This window comes from Canis aureus, chromosome 35 (genome assembly GCF_053574225.1).
Source record: "Canis aureus isolate CA01 chromosome 35, VMU_Caureus_v.1.0, whole genome shotgun sequence".
In the NCBI taxonomy this organism is placed as follows: domain Eukaryota; kingdom Metazoa; phylum Chordata; class Mammalia; order Carnivora; family Canidae; genus Canis; species Canis aureus.
The window spans coordinates 15,040,672-15,064,668 of NC_135645.1; the positions used below are offsets into that span (position 1 = coordinate 15,040,672).

The 23,997-nt window shown below is 37.7% G+C and overlaps 1 protein-coding gene and 1 pseudogene across 10 annotated transcripts in view; both read right to left on the bottom strand.

Annotated features, from left to right (window-relative positions):
• Positions 1-1,989: 1,989 nt before the first annotated feature.
• CD96 (CD96 molecule) overlaps positions 1,990-23,997 on the bottom strand; it is a 94,216-nt gene continuing 72,208 nt past the window's right edge. For 5 of the 10 annotated variants that reach the window (XM_077884649.1, XM_077884645.1, XM_077884644.1 and 2 more), the window contains 6 exons: positions 19,320-19,388; positions 18,719-18,802; positions 8,816-8,881; positions 7,953-8,042; positions 4,359-4,482; positions 1,990-2,388 (listed from right to left, as the gene is read on the bottom strand). In XM_077884649.1, the coding sequence (XP_077740775.1) occupies positions 2,280-2,388; positions 4,359-4,482; positions 7,953-8,042; positions 8,816-8,881; positions 18,719-18,802; positions 19,320-19,388 (542 nt within the window). In that variant the 3' untranslated portion in view covers positions 1,990-2,279. The remainder of the gene's footprint in view (positions 2,389-4,358; positions 4,483-7,952; positions 8,043-8,815; positions 8,882-18,718; positions 18,803-19,319; positions 19,389-23,997) is intronic. The other 5 variants (XM_077884646.1, XM_077884647.1, XM_077884642.1 and 2 more) reach the window with 2 other exon arrangements.
• On the bottom strand, positions 11,739-12,458 carry LOC144305617 (cytosolic 5'-nucleotidase 3A pseudogene; annotated as a pseudogene).

Below are 23,997 nucleotides of genomic sequence, written 5' to 3' on the forward strand. Positions count from 1 at the left end.
CCATGAGGACCTGAACACAAGTTACTGGTGATTAAATTGTATTAAATAAAAATAATTACATGCGAAGCAACCAGTATATACTATATACTATATATATATATAGTATATAGTATACTAGTATAATATAGTTAGTTAGTCAGTCTTATTTACTTCTTTAGAATTAATGAGGAATTGAGGATAATTAAGGCAGGCAAACATTAGTTTATTTTTCCATTCATTGGGCTGTATTAGTTATCTATTACCATGTAACATATTATACCTAAAGACAGTGGTGTTAAATAATAAGTATTTATTATCTCACACAGTGTCTGTGGGTCAAGGAATTCAGGAGAGATTAGCTGAGTGGTCTGGATTTCATGAGGTCCCACTCAAAAGATCAACTGTGTTGCTGTTAACTGTGGACTTAAGTGGGGGCTGGAGGACATGCTTGTAAGATGGCTCGTTTATATGGTTGGCTAGTTGATAATTGCTGTTAGCAGGAGGCTTCAGTTCCTTGACAGGTAGACCTCTCAATAGGGCTACTTGCATGTCTTCACATAATGGCAACCAGCTTCTTCCAGAGAGAGTGATCAAAGAGAGATCAAGGCAGGAGCTACAATGTGTTTTACGACCTAGTCTTGGAAGTCACTTCTGCATATCTTCTTGGTTATACTGCGCCTGGAACTGGTAATTACTTACAAGATTGTGCAAGTGCATGGCCCTGAATTTGAATATCTCCTTAAATTTTACACCCTAAGTATCTTGCTTGCCTTACCCTAGTCCTGGTCAGCTATACAAGTCAGTTGCATTCAGTATCAGAGAGGACTATATGAGTAGAAATAATCATAAAGGACACATTGGGGGCTGGTCACCATAAGAAATACGTACTTAACCAAGATTCTGATTAATGAGGAGGGACTTCCACTGATTCAGCAGTTCTCAACTTTGGCTGAACTCTCTAGTCACCTGGAAGTGTTGATGCCTGGGCCTCATTCCACAAGGATTCTGATTTAATTATTCTGGGGTGGGACAGCCATGGTGTTCAGAAAAACTCAAAAACCTCTCCAGGTTATTCTCACATGCAGTCAGGGATAAGTACACTGCAAATGAACTAATTGTTCCTTTTGAGACTAAAGTCTATGTAGCATTTGCCTATCATATCTACAGCAACATATGCTGCTCCTTCCTAGGGCAGTGGTGTTTGGGTGGTTTAGAGGGATGAGGAGCATCAGTAATTTATTCACTCAGGAACTCTGGTTGAATACAGAACAGGTCTGGCTAACTAGGTTTCTTCTCCATTTACCTATACATTCTGTTTGAACTATTTTATAAAAGATTGGTAGGAGCAGGATTAATTCATCAATGCTAGTCTGATTTGAGCCTGTACGTATTTCAAGATAGATAAAAACATGAGAGTCCCCGGATAAAAAGAGAGTAATAGGAATTACAAGAGTTGGATTGGGATTAGGGTGCCTGTTTATTCATGTAACAACTTGGTAGTAATTTGATGTACCCATGCATATGCACTCACAAATGCACACACACCCAGAGGTAAAGCTGAGGATAAGACCACTCTTAGCTCATATCATTTTAGAGGCCACTGAAGTGTTACCTATGTCTACTAGGCTACTTGGTTGTTGGCTAGTTTTCCCTTTGATCCATCCTCATCCCATGGGGCAGGATGCTGGGTGGAACACGGTGGGAAAAAAAAGAGGATTGGGATTGGTGTTCCTCTGCAAGGTATTCGTATTCGGTTTTCCCTCCAGCGAAAATTAGCAAAATATTTTCAGTACACAGACTACTTGCACTTATTTGGAACACTTGATAGAGCCTTTACATTTTCTTCTTTTTGTAATTTTCCTAGGGAATGCAACAAACCTCAGAGATGATCATACTTTTGGCAAATAGTTTAGAATGTTGGCAGATGCCCAAATAGAAGAGGATTTGGCTTGGACATATGCTTGAAACCATTGTCGTCACCTCAGTCAGAGAACTAAAATGAAAAATAAAAACACTGCAAGTACTTTTTAATAACAGCAGTCTAATTTGCACTTCTTGCATAAGCAAGAAAATTCTTACAGATCGCATTGGGTATGTGCATGACATTGCCTCTCATTCTTGCTCAGTTTCAGGCATGTGCAGATGAAACAAGCTGAGTTGCTGGGAAACAGGTCATTCTCTTCTGACATCCATTGCAGCTGCAGTACAGGCTCGGCTAGAGGGCAATTATATTAACAAAGCACAATATCCACCTTCTCACAGGATTCTAGCAGAGTTCTAGTCAGCAAAGTCTCGAGAGACTAGAGTGTCTCCAACTCATGACAAGGCAAATCACTTCCAATGGACTCTTGAATGCAAGTGTACTTGACGGGAGGTGGGGGTGGCTTGAAAGGCGGGGGTCTTTCCATGCTAGGAACAAAACATCACTCTTTCAATGCTAAGAATGTGAAGCAATGATTCAAGGAAATAGGAAAGTAGGGAACAGAGAAAGAGACATGCCCACCAGTCCCCTCAGAATTTTTCCTTCTGCTCATTAGCCATGTTATGATAATATCATTAATTAATATTTTTATGGTATTTTATAGATTGCAAAGCATTTTTATCATAACATTATTTAATTTGTATCTAGGGATGGGATTCACCATTCTACAGATAATACTGAGGCTCAAGGTCTTCAGCAACTCTGGTCTTTTAACCAGAACCCATACTCTCCATAGCAACTGCCTCCTAATAGAAGTGTTTCTCTTATGTGGGTTAACACACTCCCCCAGAGACAAAATTTTTAAATTCTGGGACTGAAGAGTGAATCTTTTCAAATAATCTCTTTGCCAACCTTACCCCCAGCCTTCACCCACACATTCACTGTATACTGTGAGGATAGGGTTGAGGTGGGAAGAAAAGCTCTTCTGAATCCTTGAATTGGTTGTTACTGGAAGGTTAATGCCGGAATCCCTTACATTTGAATCAGTGAACATTCTTACAGTACTGTTCTATGTTAGCACAACACATCTCTTTGTCTGAAGTGCATCAGATATATACGTAAGTTTGGGATTTAGCTGTACAAATGCTCCAGATCTGTTGATATCAAGCCATGGAAATTCATCTGTGAGCAGATTTCTATCCCTGACTCAAACACCTCTACCCTTTGTTGGTAAATCCATAGCACCTTAATTTCTCCAGAAAGATGGACATGATCAGGGACATGGACATGGACATGGAGAAAGACACACACATACATACACACACACACACACACACACACAGAGAGAGAGAGAGAGAGAGAGAGAGAGAGAGAGAGAGATTCTCATCTCTATATAACACAAACATTTGAATAGAGTGATAAAAAATCAATTCAAAATTTCAGATTTCCATTTTCTCATTTTAATAAAAATATCTAATGCTTATTACCTGTTTTTCTGATGCTTTGATGCCAACAATATATTTCAAAAGTTAGATAGAATTCTGAGAAATTTGTACTTCTGTATTTTCAGGGAAATTATTTTTTTTTTTTTTTTTTTTCAGGGAAATTATGAAGTCCTCAAGGTCATATGGTAGCCAAAGTATAGTCCTTGGACAAGAGCCCAGGATTTCTGACTACTGCTTTAGTGTTTTGTTTTTTTTTTTCCACCATGAAATACTCCCTTCACATGGTTATAGAGTCTTTGAGGTTACTTTTAGTAGAAGGTACTGTACAGTGGTCACTGGCATCTTAGATGGTAGCAGTAAGAGAAGTGGAAGAGGAATCTGTGTGTTGTAGGGATCTCCTCTGATCATGGTCTAATCTGGATCCAAAATAGCCAAGTCAGAAAAATGAAGCTTAATCTTACATGCCATTTCAGATTGTGGAGTGGAGGGAAAAGATTTTTGGAAAATATTTTAATAAGACAAAAGAGGGGTAACCCACAGTTTATTTTCTTCTGTCCTTAGGGAAAAAGGAAAAGGATGGTAAAAGCCCATTCTGCTGAAAAGCAGCTGGAGTTTCTTAAAATTACCTTTCTCACTCAATTTCACACTTGAGCATCTGAGCCCAGCTGGGCCCAGGCAGTTCAGAGATGCATGAAAATGAAAAAATAATGAAGATTAAAAGAAAAATCAGTTTTAGTGTTTGAGGTGAGGCAAGGCTCAGTTCTCATTTCATGCCCACTGACTTCTTCCAGACTGTCACAGACTGAATAGATCGAGGGGGACACTGAGTCAGTTGTGCAACTCATCCCAGCTGGATGATCCTGGGCAAGCTGGGGAGTTTCTCTGAGCTTCTCTGGGCCTCATTTCCACAGTTCCGTGTGAGAGGAACTTCATATAGGAGTGATATTTAAAGTGCTGAGTGCATATTTTGTACTGAAAAAGTATCCCTGTTCCTGCAGATTCAGTATACTCACATTTCCTTCTGATATTGACACCATTTTCTCACTCCAAGACCAAACAATGCTACGCAGAAAGAGAGTAGAGCTGCTACGATCACCGGCCAGGACATTCCATCTTTAGGTCTATTAACCGAAATACCTGCAAAGGGCATAAAGAGAGACAAACATTAATGCCAAACTTTGGTAATTAGAAAGCAGGATGAATTGAACTGTCTCTTCTACCTGTTTTCTCCAACAGCCATCACTGACCACAATCATGCTCTGCGATCATATCTATGCCTTGTTCTTACTTCTGTTTTTGTGGGTCTGCAGTTAACTTTTTTGGTGAATGTCTTCCTTCTTAGAATTTTCCAGAACTAATCTTTTTTTTTTTCTTTTCTTTTTCCCAAGGCCCTGGATAATTTCTGTCACATAATGGCCAATGAAATGTCATTTGTAAGAATGAATAAATAAAAGGGATAAGCTTAAATCTGTATAACAAATTTACTCCAGTAAAGGAAACTTTATATGTGAAATAATGGCCTAGCTTTGTCTTCTCTTATTCTTTAAGGAATCATCAAATGCTTTATGGGATATTAGTGTATTAGGAAGAGGAAGAAAGAGTAAAAAGCATTTTAACATTTTAATGTTCCGATGCCCTAAAAATCCAAAACTGAGAAGGCTTGGCTATTATCTATAGATTTGTAGTGCTCAAAACACCATTATCCAAGACTTTTAATTTAGATGTCACTCAAGGAATGATATCCAAAATAGAGATTTTTTTTAAAGATTTTATTTATTTATTCATGAGACACACACAGAGTCAGAGACACAGGCAGAGAGAGAAGCAGGCTCCATGCAGGGACCGACGTGGGACTCGACCCCAGGTCTCCAGGATCAGGCCCTGGGCTGAAGGCAGCGCTAAACTGGAACCACCTTGGCTGCCCAAAAAAATAGGGATTTTTTAAATCCTTTCTACCACCTTCCTTCTTTTTTCTTTCTTTCTCCTATATGTATCCACAATAGAAAGAGAAGTAACAAAAGGGATAAAAGTGAAACCAGTTAGTTTTGCTCTTTCTATGGTCTGCAAAGGGAGGGAGTCAAAAGTAGAGGGCTGGCAGAAATTACATTGGTGGTTGATACATGCACTGATTTTTCTTAGCCTTTCTGATTATATCCACACTCAATTCATTACATTTTTAGCATTTGTACACCGAGTCAAATTGTGTGAATCAAAGACTTACAGATATTGTTGATTTTAGACCGAAGGCAATGTAAATATCATATTCTGGACTGTTTTACTTCTAATATGAAGGAAGAATGAAGAAAATAGACTCTCTTAAGAAATAAGGTTGTCTGATTCTACTGTATAGAATAAAAGGAAATGTTTATAAGTCCATAGTTACTTAATATTTTCATTTTTAAAAAGCATTTTACAACCATGTTCAAACAGCACAGAAATATAAAACTGTAATGAAAAAGGAAGTGTCCTTATGATTTTGGATGCCAGTTATGCATATTAGAGGCAATAAATTTTGATAATTATGTATCACACTGAAAATTTTATATGCATATATAAACATACTTATGTATCATGAATATATGTCTCTCTTCTTAGAAATGAGGGCATACTATACATACTGTTCTGTCCCTGCCTTCTTTCTTCTTAAAAAAAAAAGTGCTCTTGGAATACTTCCACAGGCAGTGCATAGAGATTTACCTTATTTGATTAAAAGAGTGGATAGCTCCCAAATGTATAGATGTATCATGGCTTATTTAATTGGTTTCTTAATGTTTGAGGGTTAAATTGTTTCTAGGCTATTGTTATTTCTAACAACACCCCAGTGAAATTCCATACATTATGGATAGATCTTTTTTTTTCTTAAAGATTTTATCTATCTATCTATCTATCTATCTATCTATCTATCATCTATCTATCTATCTACTTATTTACTTATTTATTTGACAGAAAACCAAAAGAGAGGACACAAGCACGCAAAGCAGCAGGCAGAGGGAGAAGGAGAAGCAGGCTCCCCACTGAGCAGATAGCCTGACAAGGGGCTCGATCCCAGGACCATGGCCTGAGTCAAAGGCAGACACTTAACTAAGCCACCCAGGCTTAGTGGATGGATCCACCCAGGCGCCCCATGGATAGCTCTTGAGATTATGTAGACCATTTTGACAAAAAGTCCATTTTGTATCAGAATTACCCGGATTGATTTTCTTTCATTGTTTCAACTAGATTGTCAACTGATTGTAGGTGGAGATTAGGTTTTTAATTTCTTTCATTGCCTCATATTTATTATAGTGCTTTTTATGAAGCTAAGCCTCAAAATATATAGGCAAAGAAACCTTAGATTCAAAATATTAGTTACCAAATCTTTTCTATGTTTTACCTAGTTTGGACTGTGGCAATATGATGTTGTCATGTTTACAACACACATCTAGAGAGTTGGAGTCTTCCTGATGCTCACCCAACCTCAGCCCAGCATATGCTGAGGGTACTCTGGAAGCCCATGTACTCCTATAAGACCTACCCATACGCTATGTTGTATGTGCAGTTAACTAGTTCACACTAGTTTATTGTAGTAGTGGAACTGTTAAAGACTAGAGTATTATGATCATAAAAGAAACAATCTTAGAAATAGTCAACCCAAGACTATACAAGGTTCTGTTTTAGTCAAGTCAAAATTTACTAGGCTCTACACTGGTAACATGGAGGGATATAACATTTTACTCCTACAGTTTCAGAGAAATAAAAGAACAAAAGATTTTAAATAGGTCTTAAACCAATGCTTAAATATTTTCTCCCAACCAAATACAGAAAACGAGACCATTGACTTTAGAAATGTCTCAGTGGAGAAGCAAAGCTTCAATCTTGCTCCATGTTTGAATTTGAACTAGGCAGTTTTTTAAAGCATCAAAATCTGAAAGACATTGGTAGGACTTCAGTTTGCAGTTCTATTGCCACATTGTATGCAGGATAATGCTCCAGTGATCTGAGGACTGGATGACTTTCTTTACAGAATAAGGTAAATACTCAAGTGGAGTGTTCACCAGTCAAGTGAACACCTCTTGAAGTGAAAGAGTTGATTATGCCTCTGAACTTACAATCAAGACCTGGGCTGGGAGGGTCTTGACCTCTTATGATATAAAACAAGAAACTATATTCAGTAGTGACAAAATTTTATTAATTATAGAAATACTCTTTGTTCTAACAATCTTTCTTGTCTCAAGATATATTTTCATAGGATAAAATGTTTCTCACTACTTTTCACCTGGCTAATCTTTATTCATTTTTCAGATTTTCATTTAAATATATCTTCAGAGGTTCCTTTCCTTAATATCAGATCCTTTGTTACACTCTGACAAACCTTATACTATATCACAGTATCTGTCACAAATAAATTTAATTATATGACTATTTACTTAATATTTATCATCTTCAATAGAGTATAATATTCAGAAGGCCAGTGTTTTCAAGGTCTCTCCTGTATATAAGACAAGAAAGATCTACTTCTTTCACAGTGTATACCCAACAACTGGTACAGTGTTTGGCAAATGGTAGGTACTCAACAAATATTCATTGAGTGAGAAAACACAGTATTTAGAAAAAAGTAAATGACTCACCAGTAATATGGATGTGAATATTTTTTGTAGATCCATTGGCAGTTGTGGGAACTTCTGAAAATGTTCTGGCTGTGCTGGTGAAGACATCACCTAGGAATGCACAGGGGATATTTGAACTAATCCTAATAGCCATCTCAACCCAATTGAGGGGTGTAAAATATTATTGTATTTCACTTGCCATTAGGAAGAGCTCATTTTTAATGGCCTAAATGCTCCTACAGTACTATGTATAAGGTTTAGTAAGAACCAATCTACAGCTAGGCTAGGACCTTAGAACCTAACAACCGCCAAAAGAGTGAAACTCTCTATTGGTTTAAAGAAGAAAAAAGAAGCTGTATAGCACACAGAACAAAATAATATCTGCTAAAGAATCTCCATGAGAAATTTAAGTAGTTATAGGAAAATGTCTTATGTTGGAACCATAGAAAAATGGAACCTATCTCTATTCTCCCAGGGTACCAGAGATCCAGTCAATCAAAATACCGATTCTCCTACTGTGATGTATTGGATAAGGTCAATAAAACTTCCATCTTAGCACACAAATCCGTGTTGACAAATCATCTCATTTTATAACAGAAAACTGAAATTTTAAATGCATTGTAATGTATTTAATTATCCAAGATATGCTATTTTATAGATTTCATTTTGAAATAAAATAGAGAAAAAAAATCTAAGACTTGGTCTCTGACTATCTTCTTTGAAGACCATGGCTGGGAAAAATTTTGGTTCTATTCATTGTCATTTTCATCATCAAGGTACACTTTTCAATATCTATCTGAGTTTCGAACCAGTTCTTGTTTTTCCACCTCTGCCCAAATAAAGCAGACTACTATCTTTCTTTTCTGTATTTCCCAAGTACTCACCATGAATTGTTGAGCTTGCCCCTGAGGAGGATGAACTATATGTTTCGTTGGGCATCCATGAAGCTGCTAAAGGAAGAAGATATTGGAAGAGTCAACCTGTATAAGAATAGTTATGTTATTTTATTTATTTTTAAATATTTCATTTATTTATTTGAGAGAAAGGGAGAGAGAGAGAGCAAGCTCAGGGAGAAGCAGACTCCTGGTAGAAGGGAGAGGGAGAAGCAGACTCCTGCTTGAGCAGGGAGCCTGATGTGGGGCTTGATCTCAGGACCCCAGGATCATGGCCTGAGCCAAAGGCAGATGCTTAACCAACTGGGCCACCCAGGGACCCAAGACTAGTTATTTTATTATCTCTTCTTGACCTAATAATTTACAGTAAAATAATAAAATTAAAAAAAAAGATTATTAATGAATATGTAAAGTGAAATTACTTAACTATTCTGCAGCACACATTAGAATGTCCCAAAATAAAGTGGGAATTGAGTGAAAACTTGTGATCCTGATGTCTCCAATAGGGAAGGTTTTGATTATGGCCACTTAGAAGCAGGAGGAAGGAATGGATGCACAACATTAGGAGAGGTTTCTCCAGTCACAGAGAGTGTGTTGTAACTGTTCTGGTGTCCACCCAATACATAGGAGACATAACCAGGTGTGTTATGGTGGCCTTTAATCAAGCAAAGGTGCCAACAGGACTTTGAAGACCTTGGTAGAACATGTACGAAGGAACAAAATAGTTTGTACATGTGGATAGGCCGATATTCTTGTTTGGCTATGAAAACTGAATGATGTCAACAGTGAATTATCAGGCCTCTTGGGTCATAGGCCTTGCTAGCTTCTGTGTTGAGTCATCTTGATGGATTCAGAAGCAAACATTCCCTTTGAGTGGGACAGTACCTATGTTTTTTGAAGTAGATCTATCAACTCATTTTGTTTAGTTCCCCATCTCTGGCAAGAAAGGTCTACTTCTTGGCAGGCTCTGCATTTCTGTATGTGATAACAGGCCTATAATGCAGTATAAAGTAAAATAGCTATAGTTACAAGGAGTTGCAATCAGTAGAAAAACATTATGCTCATTTATTTAAAACATTAGCATGTAGGGATCTCTGAGTGGCTCAGCGGGTTTGGCACCTGCTTTCGGCCCAGGGCATGATCCTGGAGTCCTGGGATCGAGTCCCACATCGGGCTCCCTGCATGGAGCCTGCTTCTGTCTCTGCCTCTCTTGCTCTCTGTGTCTCTCGTAAATAAGTAAATAAAATCTTTAAAAAAAAAAAATTAGCATGTATGCTTTTCTATGTTAAGTGCTTTCCTGTGTGTCAAGACCAAAACAAAAAAAGCAAAGCAAACCAAAACAAACATTAAGAAAAAACCAACAACCCTTAGTCCTCCTCTTTCTTGGTTTCCACTAGATGACAATGGAAGTTGCAGCTGCAGACAAAGGTATGTGATCAGGCCCTTCAGGAGAGGTGCAACTCAGTGCTTTCCGGGATTGCTCACAATACAGTCTGTCATAGCTAGTTGACTTGAGGTCACCGCAGAGGTAAGGGGGGTTTTGTACACAGCTATTTTGGGTCTGACTAGGTCAGGGAGATGTTCTTATCTTCAGTATAGTTATCTGACCCTGCACGTGTGATCCTGACTTTTTGTTGTTGTTGCTGTTCTAGAATAGAATACCAAGGTCAGAGACACTTGGGTGGCTCAGTGGTTGAGCATCTGCCTTCAGCTCAGGGTGTGATCCCGGGATCTGGAATCGAGTCCCAAATCAGGCTCCCTGTGAGAAGCCTGCTTCTCCCTCTATGTCTCTGCCTCTCTCTCTCTCTCTCTGTCTCTCATGAATAAATAAATAAATCTTTTTTTTTTTTTGAAGAATACTAAGGTCAATAGATGATCATGGACTGAGCCTTTTTCAAAAGACCATTTTGAAAGGCTAAGCCATTTAAGGTAGGGATTTGAGTAACAAAGAACAATAACTAATTAAAAAGAAATTAGAACTAGGCCTGGATTTAAGTAAAATTATGATGAAGGCAATTTGTTTTGGATAAGCTTACAAGATTTTTTGCCCAATATGGTGCCTCTTTTACTTCTTTTTAGGGATTGATGCCTTTTTTTTTTTTAATCTTTTCAAAGTCTGTTTGCAAGAAAGGATGTGATTAATTTATGCTAAGATATAAATACTTGAACAAGTGCTAACCCTTTGAGGGAAGTGAGTATTAGATTTTTTTCCATTTCATGTTTATCAATAGCAAGTAAATACAGAACATTTTTAAAAGGTTTTATTTTTAAATAGTCTCTACACCCAATGTAGGGCAAGATCAAGCGTTGCATCTTGTACTGACTGAGCCTGCTAGACACCCCAACATAGAACATTTTGTAATGGTCAGTTACATATGGGTACCAACAGTTTTTTCACCAAATGAGGAATGCCAACTTTTTCTGGTCAATATTAATTTTCCCCAGGCAGAATAACCAAGCACAGTACAATTTCAAGAGTTGGTGATGCCATTAGCAGCACGATCCATCCAAATTACAAAAATGGTGGTATTTAAAATTACTTGACCAGTTTTTAAATCTTCCTTTTTAGACTTCTAGGAATTCTCCAAGTGTAGAAAGACTCCTCAAAAAACGTGTGACAAAATTAAACTACAGAACCCACTGTGGAAAAGCAGAGTTATTTTTCTAATTTTGGCTTTAAGATTTGTTTTTAATCTGTTAAAAAATATGGTGGGGAGTGTGTTGAGAGAGGTGAAGAAAAAGGAGACTCCAGTTGATGAGTTCAATATGTCTGAAAATACTTAGGTAATGTAAAGAAAAAAACTTCAAGAGAAAGAATGTATTTTACATAAGATTCTTTCAGCAAGATGAAGAGATGAACAATTCTTGTATCAATTACTCCCATAGGAAAGAGGTCTTCCTGAAGAATACTTATTTATAGAACCCTAAGTAAGATAGAGTTGGCTACTTCTGAAGATTCATATTTCACTAACATAATATATTTTTTAAAGCTCATCCTATTTTATCATTTAGATATCCAATATTTGGGATGTGCTCCACATTGGTCACTCCATCTGCCAATCTTAAGTCTCCTTGAGAGTCTCTCAGCAGAATTATGTTTCTATGTCTTTTAATTAATTTAAATATTCTGTGTTCTTCAAACCACCATTATGTTTGCTAAATACATGAGTTAACTCTCCTTTAAGTCTTTTGAGACTCCATCTTCATCAAAATCCATGAATAAACATACTTTGACATTTGGCTGATAAACCCCAGCTTGATGGATAACCTTGAATACATCACCATTATCAGCCGAAAATATGAACCCAAATAGGTGCTTTAGCATGCCTTTCTACCACAAAGGGATACTTTCATTTTATGGTTAAAAACAATCAATTTTGACAACATAGCATTTTTCCTTAGTTGCAAAAACTATCTTGTCATTCATTTGTAACCAGTTTACAGTGATCAATAATATTATAACATGTTGGGCATCTTTCTCCTTTGTGGGAAAATCTATTTAGTGTCATAGCAAAGTCCATGGTTATCTGCAGTTTGATAGCTCCTTTTTTGATAAAGCTACAGATAATTTCTGTTATTCTTACAGGGTCTTGGTGCAAGGTGAACTTCTCTGGAATTTGGGCATCATTTCTACATGTACATTTACCAAGACGTATCTCAGTTATCCAATTTTCCTTAAGACATTTTGAGTTCTTCTGTCCTTGATTCTATCCTGGAACAATGGCATGGGTGCAAGCAATATCCAGAAATGTAGGACTTGGATACTGGAAATCTCAGTGATCTTGATTTTCTACCCCATCCTCCACTTCAGGGTGAAAATGTACTGGGCCAGCATCACTCCCTACACTCTCTACACCAGGATGCACAGGCTGGCACCAGCTACTCTGTTTGTTCTTGCCAGACAACCTCATCCACAGATGGGACCCTCATGCTCTTCCTGACCATAAAAAAAGATGACACTCATGATCTTTGGAAATGTAGTGCTTTTGTGATAGCTGTGGAGAGACCCATGAAGCCCACAGAATTTGGTATTTTAACAGAAGATAGAACTTACAATCAGAAACAAATCTTTAATATGTGGTTGATATAATCAGGAACTAGGTATCAGGACTGGAGAACAGTGTTTTAGAGAAGAGGAAAATAGAATGAGAAGTGACCTAAGACATGTAAGATTTTGGAATTTGAGAGCAAGAGTGGTGAGTGTAGAGAATCAGCATCGCAGCCAACAGGGAGCAGCATAGCCTGAAAGAGGGGCAGGGCCCAACATTGCTGTAGGCTCTGGCATTGCTATGTCCCTGTAATTGACTCTCAACCCCTCAACTCCAGCCTCTCCATCCTCCCTGCCTATGCAAAGTAGAAGAGGTTGCTATGAAACTATTAGGCACAGTTACCAAGAGCCTTCGATGAACCAACCAGGACCAGGAACAGGGTACAATGCAATTGCAAGATTTACAAAGAAGAGTACATAAATTTTGAAGAATAAGAAATGTATGGTCAAAGAACAAAGTAAAGACCCATGTGCTGTCTTTAAGAGGTACTCTGAGGCCCAGGGGTGTATGTGTGTGTGTGTGTGTGCACGCATGTGTGCACACGTGCATGGGCACATGTATGTGAGGTAATGATAAGCTTGTTGATTTTGGTAATGAGGTAAATTGGAGGCATAGGGGCCTAGGGAGACTCCTATCATTTTTCTGCTTGTCTAACTTAGAAAGACTGACTGATTTCAATGTGGCTTTAGACTCCACTGGACCAGATGGAAGGCAGGGAAAATCAGAAAGAAAAAAGTAATTAAGCTTCACTTTTCTGCTCCAGGGCCTGATCATCTCCATGGCCTGATCATGTGAAAATATCCCAGGATGTTATTAACCATATACACTTGGAGTATTTAGATGGTCAGATTTGGTATCCCCATTTCACAGGTGGTTAAAATACGCATTTCTATTCCAGGCTGTTGGAAACTTGCAAATGTAACTAGGATTAGATACTAATATTCTAAAGTTGATAAAATGACAACAAAATGTATTAAAACATATACTTATAAATTTAGTGTAAGTGCAATGCACCCAGAATCTTCTTGTGACATCCAAATATATATATATAAGCTATGCAAAATGCATGTATAAGCAAATATCACATTAGAATGTGTTCACAAATAGCAAGAGCCATAGAAACACTGCTTGTGGGTTTATTTTGCCAGATATCCATCCATTATCATTCTTTTACTGCCTGTGAACATTTCATAAATCTATTGAAATAAACATACTGGAAGGGAAAAAAATCCCATTACCAATGCCTGTCACGAATCTTGCCAAATGCATCATCTAATATTGGATGTCACATTACAGTCCAATCCAACGAGTAGAAATATGTTTCAAAAATTGTTTGGGAGTGAGCAATCAATATTAACTTGTTGGATCCTAATGTGTTTTTGTGAATGATTATAAATAGAGCAACTCACTGCAGGGATTTTTTTTCTCTAAGCTGATGGATTAAAAATGGCAACTAGTAAACAAGATATCCTTATTTGCATAAGTAAGAATGTGAGTTTTCACTGCCAGGAAAATTTTGTTTGTTGGATTTTGGAGTGCCTTCCTAGATTTCACAATTTCTAAGGCTATTTCATGGTAAGAATGGTAAAGAGATATCTGAGGATAAATGAAGTTTTCAAGTGGGGAAGGAGAGAAGATACGAAGAATTGCAATAGTTCATTTCATTATGAAATCTACTAATAGTTCATTTCATTATGAAATCCACTAAAAAGACCAAGAATATACTTGTGTAAATTATAAAGTAGTTTCATGCAAGACCTTTCAGTTTTCTAGTTTCAGGGGCAGAAAATACTTTGGGTTGCCTCTACATTACCATAAAGATATGATGCATGGAATGAACAGGATTTCTTTTTTATTCTGGGCACACGTAATATTGGAGTAACAATTTAAGTAAAGCAAACAAAAAGCTCAAAAATTCCGATTAAGTAGATAATTTCTTTTCACTGTGTGCGTTTGGGTGTATTTTCTTCTTTGTCTTTGCCCCATATGTACACATACTCTTTCAATTATTCAAGAAATATTTGCTGAGCACCTACTGTATGCCTGCCACTGCTACAGACATTATGATACTACAGTTGACAAGACAGGAAAAGGTTTAGGTCCCTGTTCTTGTGTATCTTACATTTCAGTATAATTTCAGCAAAAAATCAAATCAATAAAATAAAGGAAATCATCAGACACCAAGTAGTTTGCTGAGAATGAAAATATAGGTTAATTTATAAAAACCATAGCATAAATTTAAGTTGGAGTTCAGATTTGTCCTATAATATTGTCCAGTAATCTTTTACTTTTTAAAGATTTTATTTATGTATTTATGTATTTATTTATTTATTTAAGAGAGAGAGAGAGAGAGAGGAGGAGGAGCAGAGGGAGAGTGACAAGCAGACGCCACACTGATTATGGAGCCCAACACAGGATGGAATCTCACAACCCTGAGATCACAACCTGAGCCAAAACCAAGAGTTGGATACTTACCTGACTGTGCCCCTCTAATGATCTTTTATCACCATTGCTACATAATTTCCCCCAATAACCAACAGATATTGATTCATTTATCTATTCAACAATATTTTTGAGCACCAGCTGTATGCCAGGCATTACTTTAGGCACTGGGGATGCAGGCAAGCAACAACAAAAAAAGATTGAATTTAACTTGTATTATACTATCAAGAATAAAGAATGACAAACTTGTGTAGGTAAAGGAGAATCCAGCATAGTTCATTACAAATTCAATTTTATGTTAACACCATATAGGATAAATGCTAGTCTATTAAGTATGGACTTTCATCCCCAGTCTAACTAATATTTTTATTTTCAATTTATATCTGATTGGTTAAAAATTTTCCAGCCAGTACCCTTGTCTCTACAATAAGATGTACTGGCTAGCTTAGTACATTATGGCTATTGTTTGGATTGGCTTCATAATATTGCACTGAATTATTATATCATCCTATTTCACATTCTCTTATTATTGGATATATTTTTCCTTAACACCCTCCCACCCCCACTCATACACACAGATTGTTGGACTACTATAAATAACATCATGTCTTCTCCCTGCCTCATCCTTTGTATGCCTCTTCCAAAGCAAATGCTGTTTTGAATGTTGTGTTTGTTATTCACTTGCTTATATAATTTTTAAGTTTTTATCACATATTATGCCTAAGCCATATGGTGTTTGGTTGTACTTACTTTAATATTTTATATTAAAATATCATTCTGGGGTGCCTGGGTGGCTTAGTCAGTTGGGTGTCTGGCTCAGGTCATGAATCTCAGGGTTGTGACATCAAGTCCCATGTTGAACTCCTTTCTTCGCACAGAGTGTGCTTAAGATTCTCTCTCCTCTTCCCTCTGCCCCTCCCCCTGTTGCACTCTCTAAATAAATAAATAAAATCTTAATATATATACATATATTATAAATTATTATAGAGCAATGAAAAATGAGTGAATGACAGGATGAATGAATCTTAGTAACATTGTGTTGAGTCAGAAAAGTATATGCCATATATTGTCACCTGGCATATACTTTTCTGACTCAACACAATGTTGCTAAGATTCATTCATGCTGTCATTCACTCATTTTTCATTGCTCTATAATATTTTATTATATGACTATGCAATAATTTATTTATTTTCTTGACTATGGTTATTTAGGTTATTTATAGTTTTTGCTATTATGAATAGTGTTTTCCCCTGATGTTGGTGTGCATATTTCCTGGATACATGTACTAGCATGTGTGTAGGGGGCTGGAGTATATATCTAGGAGTGGAACTGTTGGGTTGTAGAGTATGAAAATATTTGGCTTTAAAACACCACGTCAAAATGGTGGAAAGTGATGGTACCAACTTATACTTTCACCAGCAGCATATAAAAAATTATATTAATCTACATTCTAGCTAACACTTGACAATTCCAGACTTGTTAATTGATTGATTATGTGAAATAGTTATCTGATTCTTGTATTTGTTTGCATTTCCTGATCACCAGAGAAGCTAAGCATCTCTGGATGTTTTCTAGCCATTGCATTACATCGTTTGTGATGTGCCTCTCTGCTCATTTTCTAATGCTTTTGTATTTTTAAAAATTGATTTGTGACCATTCTTTACATATTCTTGATATGAAGTCTTGAACTTTTGTCAATTACATATTCCTGATCATTTTTCAAACACATATGTGGCAAATATCTTCTCCTACACTATAGCTTGCCCTTTTTTTTTTTTTTTTTTTGCTTTTGCTAAATTGTCTTTTGATGAAAAGAATTTTCTTGACTTTATGGTATTCTGATGTTTCCATCATTTTTTAAAAGATTTTATTTATTTATTCATGAGAGACACAGAGAGAGAAAGAGAGGCAGAGACACAAGCACAGGGAGAGGCAGGCTCCATGCAGCAAGGAGCCTGGTGCGGGACTCGATCCCAGGACTCCAGGATCACGCCCTGGGCTGAAGCCAGGCACTAAACTGCTGCGCCACCCAGGGATCCCTGTTTCCATCATTTTTATGGTTAGTACTTTATGTCTCTTTAAGCCCTTCCTAACCCCAAAGTCAAAGGGAAATTCACCTTTATTTTATTACATGCTTTAACGTTTTGCTTTTGACATAAAGCTCTCATACTCTATGAAGCCTACTTTTATGTAATGTACATGGCAGGCATACATTATAATACTTTTTTATTATAAATATTATAAATAATCAGGGTTTGCAGATCCATTTGCCGATTGCCTCTTCTTTTCACAGGAATTTGCCATGCCACCTCTGGCTTGTCTAGGTTACACTTATTTGAAGACCTCTGGGTGTGCTCTCTCATCTGATAATCCCCTTTTCACTTCTCATAGATGGGCACTGAATTCACAGGTGTCCGTTATATTATTAACATATTTGTTAAAAAATATGTTAAATTAAATTATAGAAAGTCATATACAGACTAGTGGTCAAAGTGTGTTATGAATTAAGGTTTATGATTAGTCCAGATCTGTGAACCTGAGTTCCACAAAAGAGAAAGTAAATAACGAATGCAACGAAGAGCAATATTATACATGTTCCTCTTTGCTCTTTGATTTATTTCCTAAGGACATGTTCCCAGCAGTGAAATGACTGAGCCACGGGGTATGAAAGACTTTAAGAGGCTTTCAATGTACAACTTAAATGCTTTCCTAAAAGAGACACACACACTTACTCTTTGTAGCCAAGGGCCTAGTAGTAAACCCAGAGTTCTGCACTAGTGGCATCTGGGGTCTTTGCTTGGGTCACATCCCTTGCCACTTCCCTATTGTGCAGATCTTGGGCTTTTACCACTGAGAGGCAGTATACTTCCTCTTCAGATCCTGTCGATACCTGCTAATGCAGCATCAGCACACGCTGCTGCTAGGTGGCCAGAGTAAGTGGCCAAACCATTTCTGTGCCTCACACTGGGCTCCCTCTTCTCACTGCTTTTAGTGATATGTGTATTTTGGCTGGTTCATTCTTTCTTCAGACATCCTCATAGTTGGCTCTTTGATCTCTGTGAGTTATGTCTTTACTAAGATGTCACCTTTCTCAGGAAGGCCTTATGAATCCACCTTGTTTGAAATAGCAGCCCACCCTCCCACCAGATCCTCAAGGTCTCCCTTCACTGCTTTCTTTATTCCCTAATCACTCATCACCGTTCGCCTGTCTCTCTTCCACTGGAATTTGCAACTTAGATCTGTTTTGTTCACAGATGTATCCCCAGCAACTACAACAATGCATTAAAGACAGTAGATGTTTTCTAAGTATTTGTTAATATGATTATGAGCAGAGCACATTGTAGTTGTTCATTATAGGTGCTGGATGAATTAATGAGGCCCAGAAGACCCCAAGGGACTCACAGTTACACGTACAGTTTGTGGTATCTTTCCCATTAGAGGTCCAGGAGTAGTTGAAGCCTTGGGTAGTCACACTGGAATTGCTGGCTGAAAGACAAAATTCTCAGAATCCAACCTTTTTCTACAGCTGTAATTTAACTTAACTTTGATGTGCTGAATTTTTAATCTATGTGACTTTGGGGAAATCTGTAATTGAAAATATGCTTTCCTACACAGGAACACAGCTGGCATATTAAACACAAGCTCTGTAGTTTATGTTTAATGCCAACTTGTTACTGATTTTCTTTCTTTTTCTGTTCTTGTCATCAACTCCGATCACTGGGAGTACTGTCAAGACTACTTTAATGTTATCTTAAAATTCCACAAGAAATGAGAAATGCAGCATAATAATTCACCACCCCATATTTTAAAGATTACAGTGATTGTCATATCAATTTATAGCCACCATTTAGATTACAATTCGCCACAGAGCAATTCAAAAGCAAAATATCAATATCAAATGAAAAATACAGCCTCTTGCCCAAACCTCAACATTGTCACAGCTGTACTAAAACTTGTGTTTTGTCTCTTTCCAGTCCCCTAAGGAAAGCCTTCCTATACTCACTCTGCGGGGTGGTATTTGGAGTCGAGGCACCCACATCTTCAAGGGCTGTGGAAGTTACAGCTGGATATCCTATTTTGAAAACAAAATTCCCAAGTTGTTATAAGAGTTTACAGTCCCATGTTTAATATGCTGCTGTAACTAATGAGGGTGTTGTGCAGAGCTTGGAATATTAGAGAAGGAAAGTGAATACAGTCTAATGACTTCCTTTATAAACTATGAACCTGAGTCCAAAGGGCATACACTTGTGGCTGCATATCCAATATTCGATATCATTTATATTAACCCAGTTCTCCTAACTCCCAGTGTATTATGTTCACACTTTCAAAACATGTTGTTTTAGTGTCTATTGTGTGCCAGACTCCAATCTACATGCAACAATGAAGACAAGGTTCTTGCCCTCATGGAACTTACCTTGGTAGTGAGTTTTCACAATTGTACATAATATTTTCTTTCTTTTTTTTTAAAGATTTTATTTATTTATTCATGAGACACACACACACACACACACACACACACACACAGAGGCATAGACACAGGCAGAGCGAGAAGCAGGCTTCCCCCAAGGGACTCAATTCTGGACCCTGGGATCACACCCTGAGCCAAAGGCAGGCACTCAACTGCTGAGCCACCCAGGCATCCCTGTACATAATATTTTCATATTCTCAATATGATTATTTACCTACTTCAGTTCTTAGCTTTCAAAATCATCCCCCTCTTTATACTCCATCATTTCCCATTCTTCCCCTCTCTCTATTCCTCCCAAAATGAAAGACTAATTCATATTCAATTGAAAATATCTCCAGGGATGAAGCAAGGTAAATTAAAAAAGAAAAATACCCAATCATAGTCCATTGAAAACATGGTTCTATCTCTTGGGAAAACAAATATATTTAAGTTTGCTTATATAAATACTCAATTCAAGAAGATAACAGAGTAGACAGAAAGGGAAACTAAAGCCAAGGAAAATATAGTTAGAGAAAGTATGTTGATCCTTGTTGAAACCTGGGTGGGGATATTATATAAAATTCATTTCTTGATGTCGTATACTCTTAATTGATGTGGGCCCCACATTTAGTCAGAACTTTCCAGTAATGATGCTAGGAAATAAAGAGTATATGTTATGCCATTAATGGCTATCATAGGATAAAAATAGTCAATTTCAAGAGAAACACAGCTATTCTTTTTATTGTGATTAAAAACAAATTTCTCCTAAGAAATGTGTGGGAAATATCAGAAAGGGAGACAGAACATAAAGACTCCTAACTCTGGGAAACGAACTAGGGGTGGTGGAAGGGGAGGAGGGCAGGGGGGTGGGGGTGACTGGGTGACGGGCACTGAGGGGGGCACTTGACGGGATGAGCACTGGGTGTTATTCTGTATGTTGGTAAATTGAACACCAATAAAAAATAAATTTATTATAAAAAAACAAATTTCTCCTTATTTATTTATTTATTTATTTATTTAATTCACACGAGACACAGAGAGAGGCAGAGAGAGAAGCAGGCAGGGAGCCTGATGCAGGACTCGATCTCAGGACCCTGGGATCATGACCTGAGCCAAAGGCAGACACTCAACCACTGATCCACCCAGACATCCCTCTCCCTAGTCTTTTAAAAAAGAAGACTGTATACTGTGTCTAATATTCTTAACAATGTCCTTTTAGTCTGACAATCAGTATACTCATTCACCTGTAAGCTTGAGTTAGTAATGAATGGCATCCCACCTTCCCAGGCACCTCAGTTCTGGGAAATGACATGCTTAAACAAAAATGTAGATAATCAAATCTCTGAAAAAAAAAAAAGTAGGATACATAAATAAATTGGCATCATGATTTATGCATCTTAAAGTGATTTACAGAAATGATCAATAACAATCATTTTGCAATGCAGGCTGCTAGTGGACACCAAAGATACGCTGTACCCGAACTTCAGGAATATAGTCAGTTATGGAGAGCTGCGTTAGAAGCTGCCTCAGGGGTGCCGTATAAGGAACCAAAATGGGCAACCGGCATCAGGATGGCAGATAAAATGTCTTAAATACTGAATATGCACAGCTTCATTTATCCAACAAATACTTATTGAGAGCTCAGTGTGTATGAGAATTGGGGATGAAGTGAAGAGAGAAATATGGCTCTTGCTCCCACAATTTAGTGAGAACAAAGGTCAGTGTAGTGGACTAGCAGATGGTCACCAAACCCCTTCTTCTCTCTGGTACAGGTGAACTATATCTCAGAGCCTCCTATGGGGTTGGTTAGGTGTGGCTGTGTACTAAGTCTTAGCCAATGGAACATGAGTGGGAGTGATGGTTGTCATTTTAAGACCTGATGTATAAAATCTTCCATGTAATAAGCATCATGATCTTTTCTCATGTGTTATCAGATATTATGATGCAGGGTGACTTAGAGGTCACAACCTAAAGGCGATAGACCTGCTGGAAGCCTGGGTTCTTAAATGATGTATGGAACAGGGCACCCAGCCACTGAATCACAGAGTGAATTTGAATTTTATTTCTTTCATTGGGATGGCTTTGTCTTTATCTGCAGTGATTCCTTCAATAACTTATTTATTTTTCAAGTTTTAATTTAATTTCTAGTTAACATATAGTGTAATATTGGTTTCAGGAGTACAATTTATAGTGATTCATCACTTACATACAACACCCTGTGCTCAACACAAGTGCCTCCTTTAATCCCCGGCACCCATTTAGCCCATCCCCAACCCACATCCTTCCAGCAACCCTCAGTTGGTTCTCTGTAGTTAAGAGTCTTTTATGGTTTGTTTCCCCCCACCACCTTCTTTTTTCCCCCTTTCCATATATTCATCTGTTTTGTTTCTTAAATACCACATATGAGTGAAATATGGTATTTGTCTTTTTCTGACTTATTTATCTTAGCATAATATACTCTAGCTCCAAGCATATCCACATCATTGCAAAGTCCACTCTCATCATTGTTATTTAATGTAGTACTGGAAGACTTAGCCTCCGCAATCAGACAACAAAAAGAAATAAAAGGCACCCAAATTGGCAAGGAAGAAGTCAAACATTCACTATGTGCAGACATGATACACTATGTAGAAAACCCAAAAGACTCCACCAAGAAATTGCTAGAACTGATAGGTGAATTTGGCAAAGTCGTAGGATAAAAATTCAATGTACAGAAATCGGTTGCATTTCTATACACCAATAATGAAGCAGCAGTAACTGATTTTAAAGTTTTTATGTTGTTATGTATTTTTAAAGTTATCTCCTATCCTTTTTAAAATAAGGCAAGGCAAAAAATGCATAGAAGGATATAAATGACTAATAAGTAATCTTTGGATACTGAGTGATACTGAGAGATATGTTTTTCCTAATTAATAGAGGAACAAGTGAAAGAGGAAGGGGGAGGGGAGGGGAAAGAGAAGAAAGACTCTATCCAGGTTTTAAATGATTCTCGGAAGAAGAAATGAATGATCCTTTTACTCTGGGATTCAATTCCTTACACTGGAGAGAGTGAAGCTTTCATTGTTGGTCAATAGTTACCTCCCATGGATGGCTGACCTACCTTCCTTCCTTCCTTCCTTCCTTCCTTCCTTCCTTCCTTCCTTCCTCCCTCCCTCCCTCCCTTCTCCCTTCCTCCCTCCTTCTTCCCTCCCTCTCATTCTGAGAAATGACCTCTGTAGAATTCACTGAATGATTTAGTAAGTGAAAGCAGAAAAGAATGGTTTTAAAGTAGTGGTGTGATAACAATGGTGATAATGATAAAAAAAAAAAAAAAAAAAAAAAAAGAACTAAGAAGTAATCACCAGAGACCTTTGTATTTATTTGTAGCCCATAGTACTATTACCTAGAAATCTCAGTCTATATGCAACTGCCAGCCACCTTTGAAAATATCTCTTACTGGGGATCCCTGGATGGCTCAACGGTTTAGCGCCTGCCTTGGGCCCAGGGCATGATCCTGGAGTCCCAGGATCGGGTCCCCCATCGGGCTCCCTGCATGGAGCCTGCTTGTCCCTCTGCCTGTGTCTCTGCCTCTCTCTGTGTGTGTGTTTGTCTCTCATGAATAAACAAATAAAATCCTTAAGAAAAATCTCTTACTTAACAAGCTAATGGACATTTTCCCTAGCCGGTCAGATTGTCCACACGGACCATTAGCTCCATGTGATTTAATTCTGTCAGTAATCAGAGGAATCCCAATGAAGTATGATAACTTGACTGAGAACTTCATTGGTATTAAAATGACTAAATTTCTTTTCTGAAGGATCAGAAAATAATGTGACATAAATCCTTGCTTACTGCAGGTTTACTGCAGGGAAAGGAGAATTCATTCATTGATTCCATTTAACATGTTGTTCTTGGATCACGTTGGAGGAGGGACGCTGACTGCCCCAGGCTCACGGTATGGCCTTGATCTTCGTGTTACTGTGTCTCCTGCTTGGCATAGGTATCAGTGCGGCTCTACGCTTCCTCTCATAGGCCTGTGGAGTTTATTGAGGGCTGAGTGTGTGCCAATAAGCGTCTGGGAACAAAAAGATCAATGACACCTCATCAATAACCCCAGGGAGTCCAAGCTCATTTCAGCCTTAATCGTCTCCAGCTGAATGTTGTTTGGGTCTTGGCCTGAGGGTCTGTACCAGGTTGCACAGATTATTGGAAGAATGATCTCTTTACTCTGAGACCTTGTTCCTCATGTGCAAGT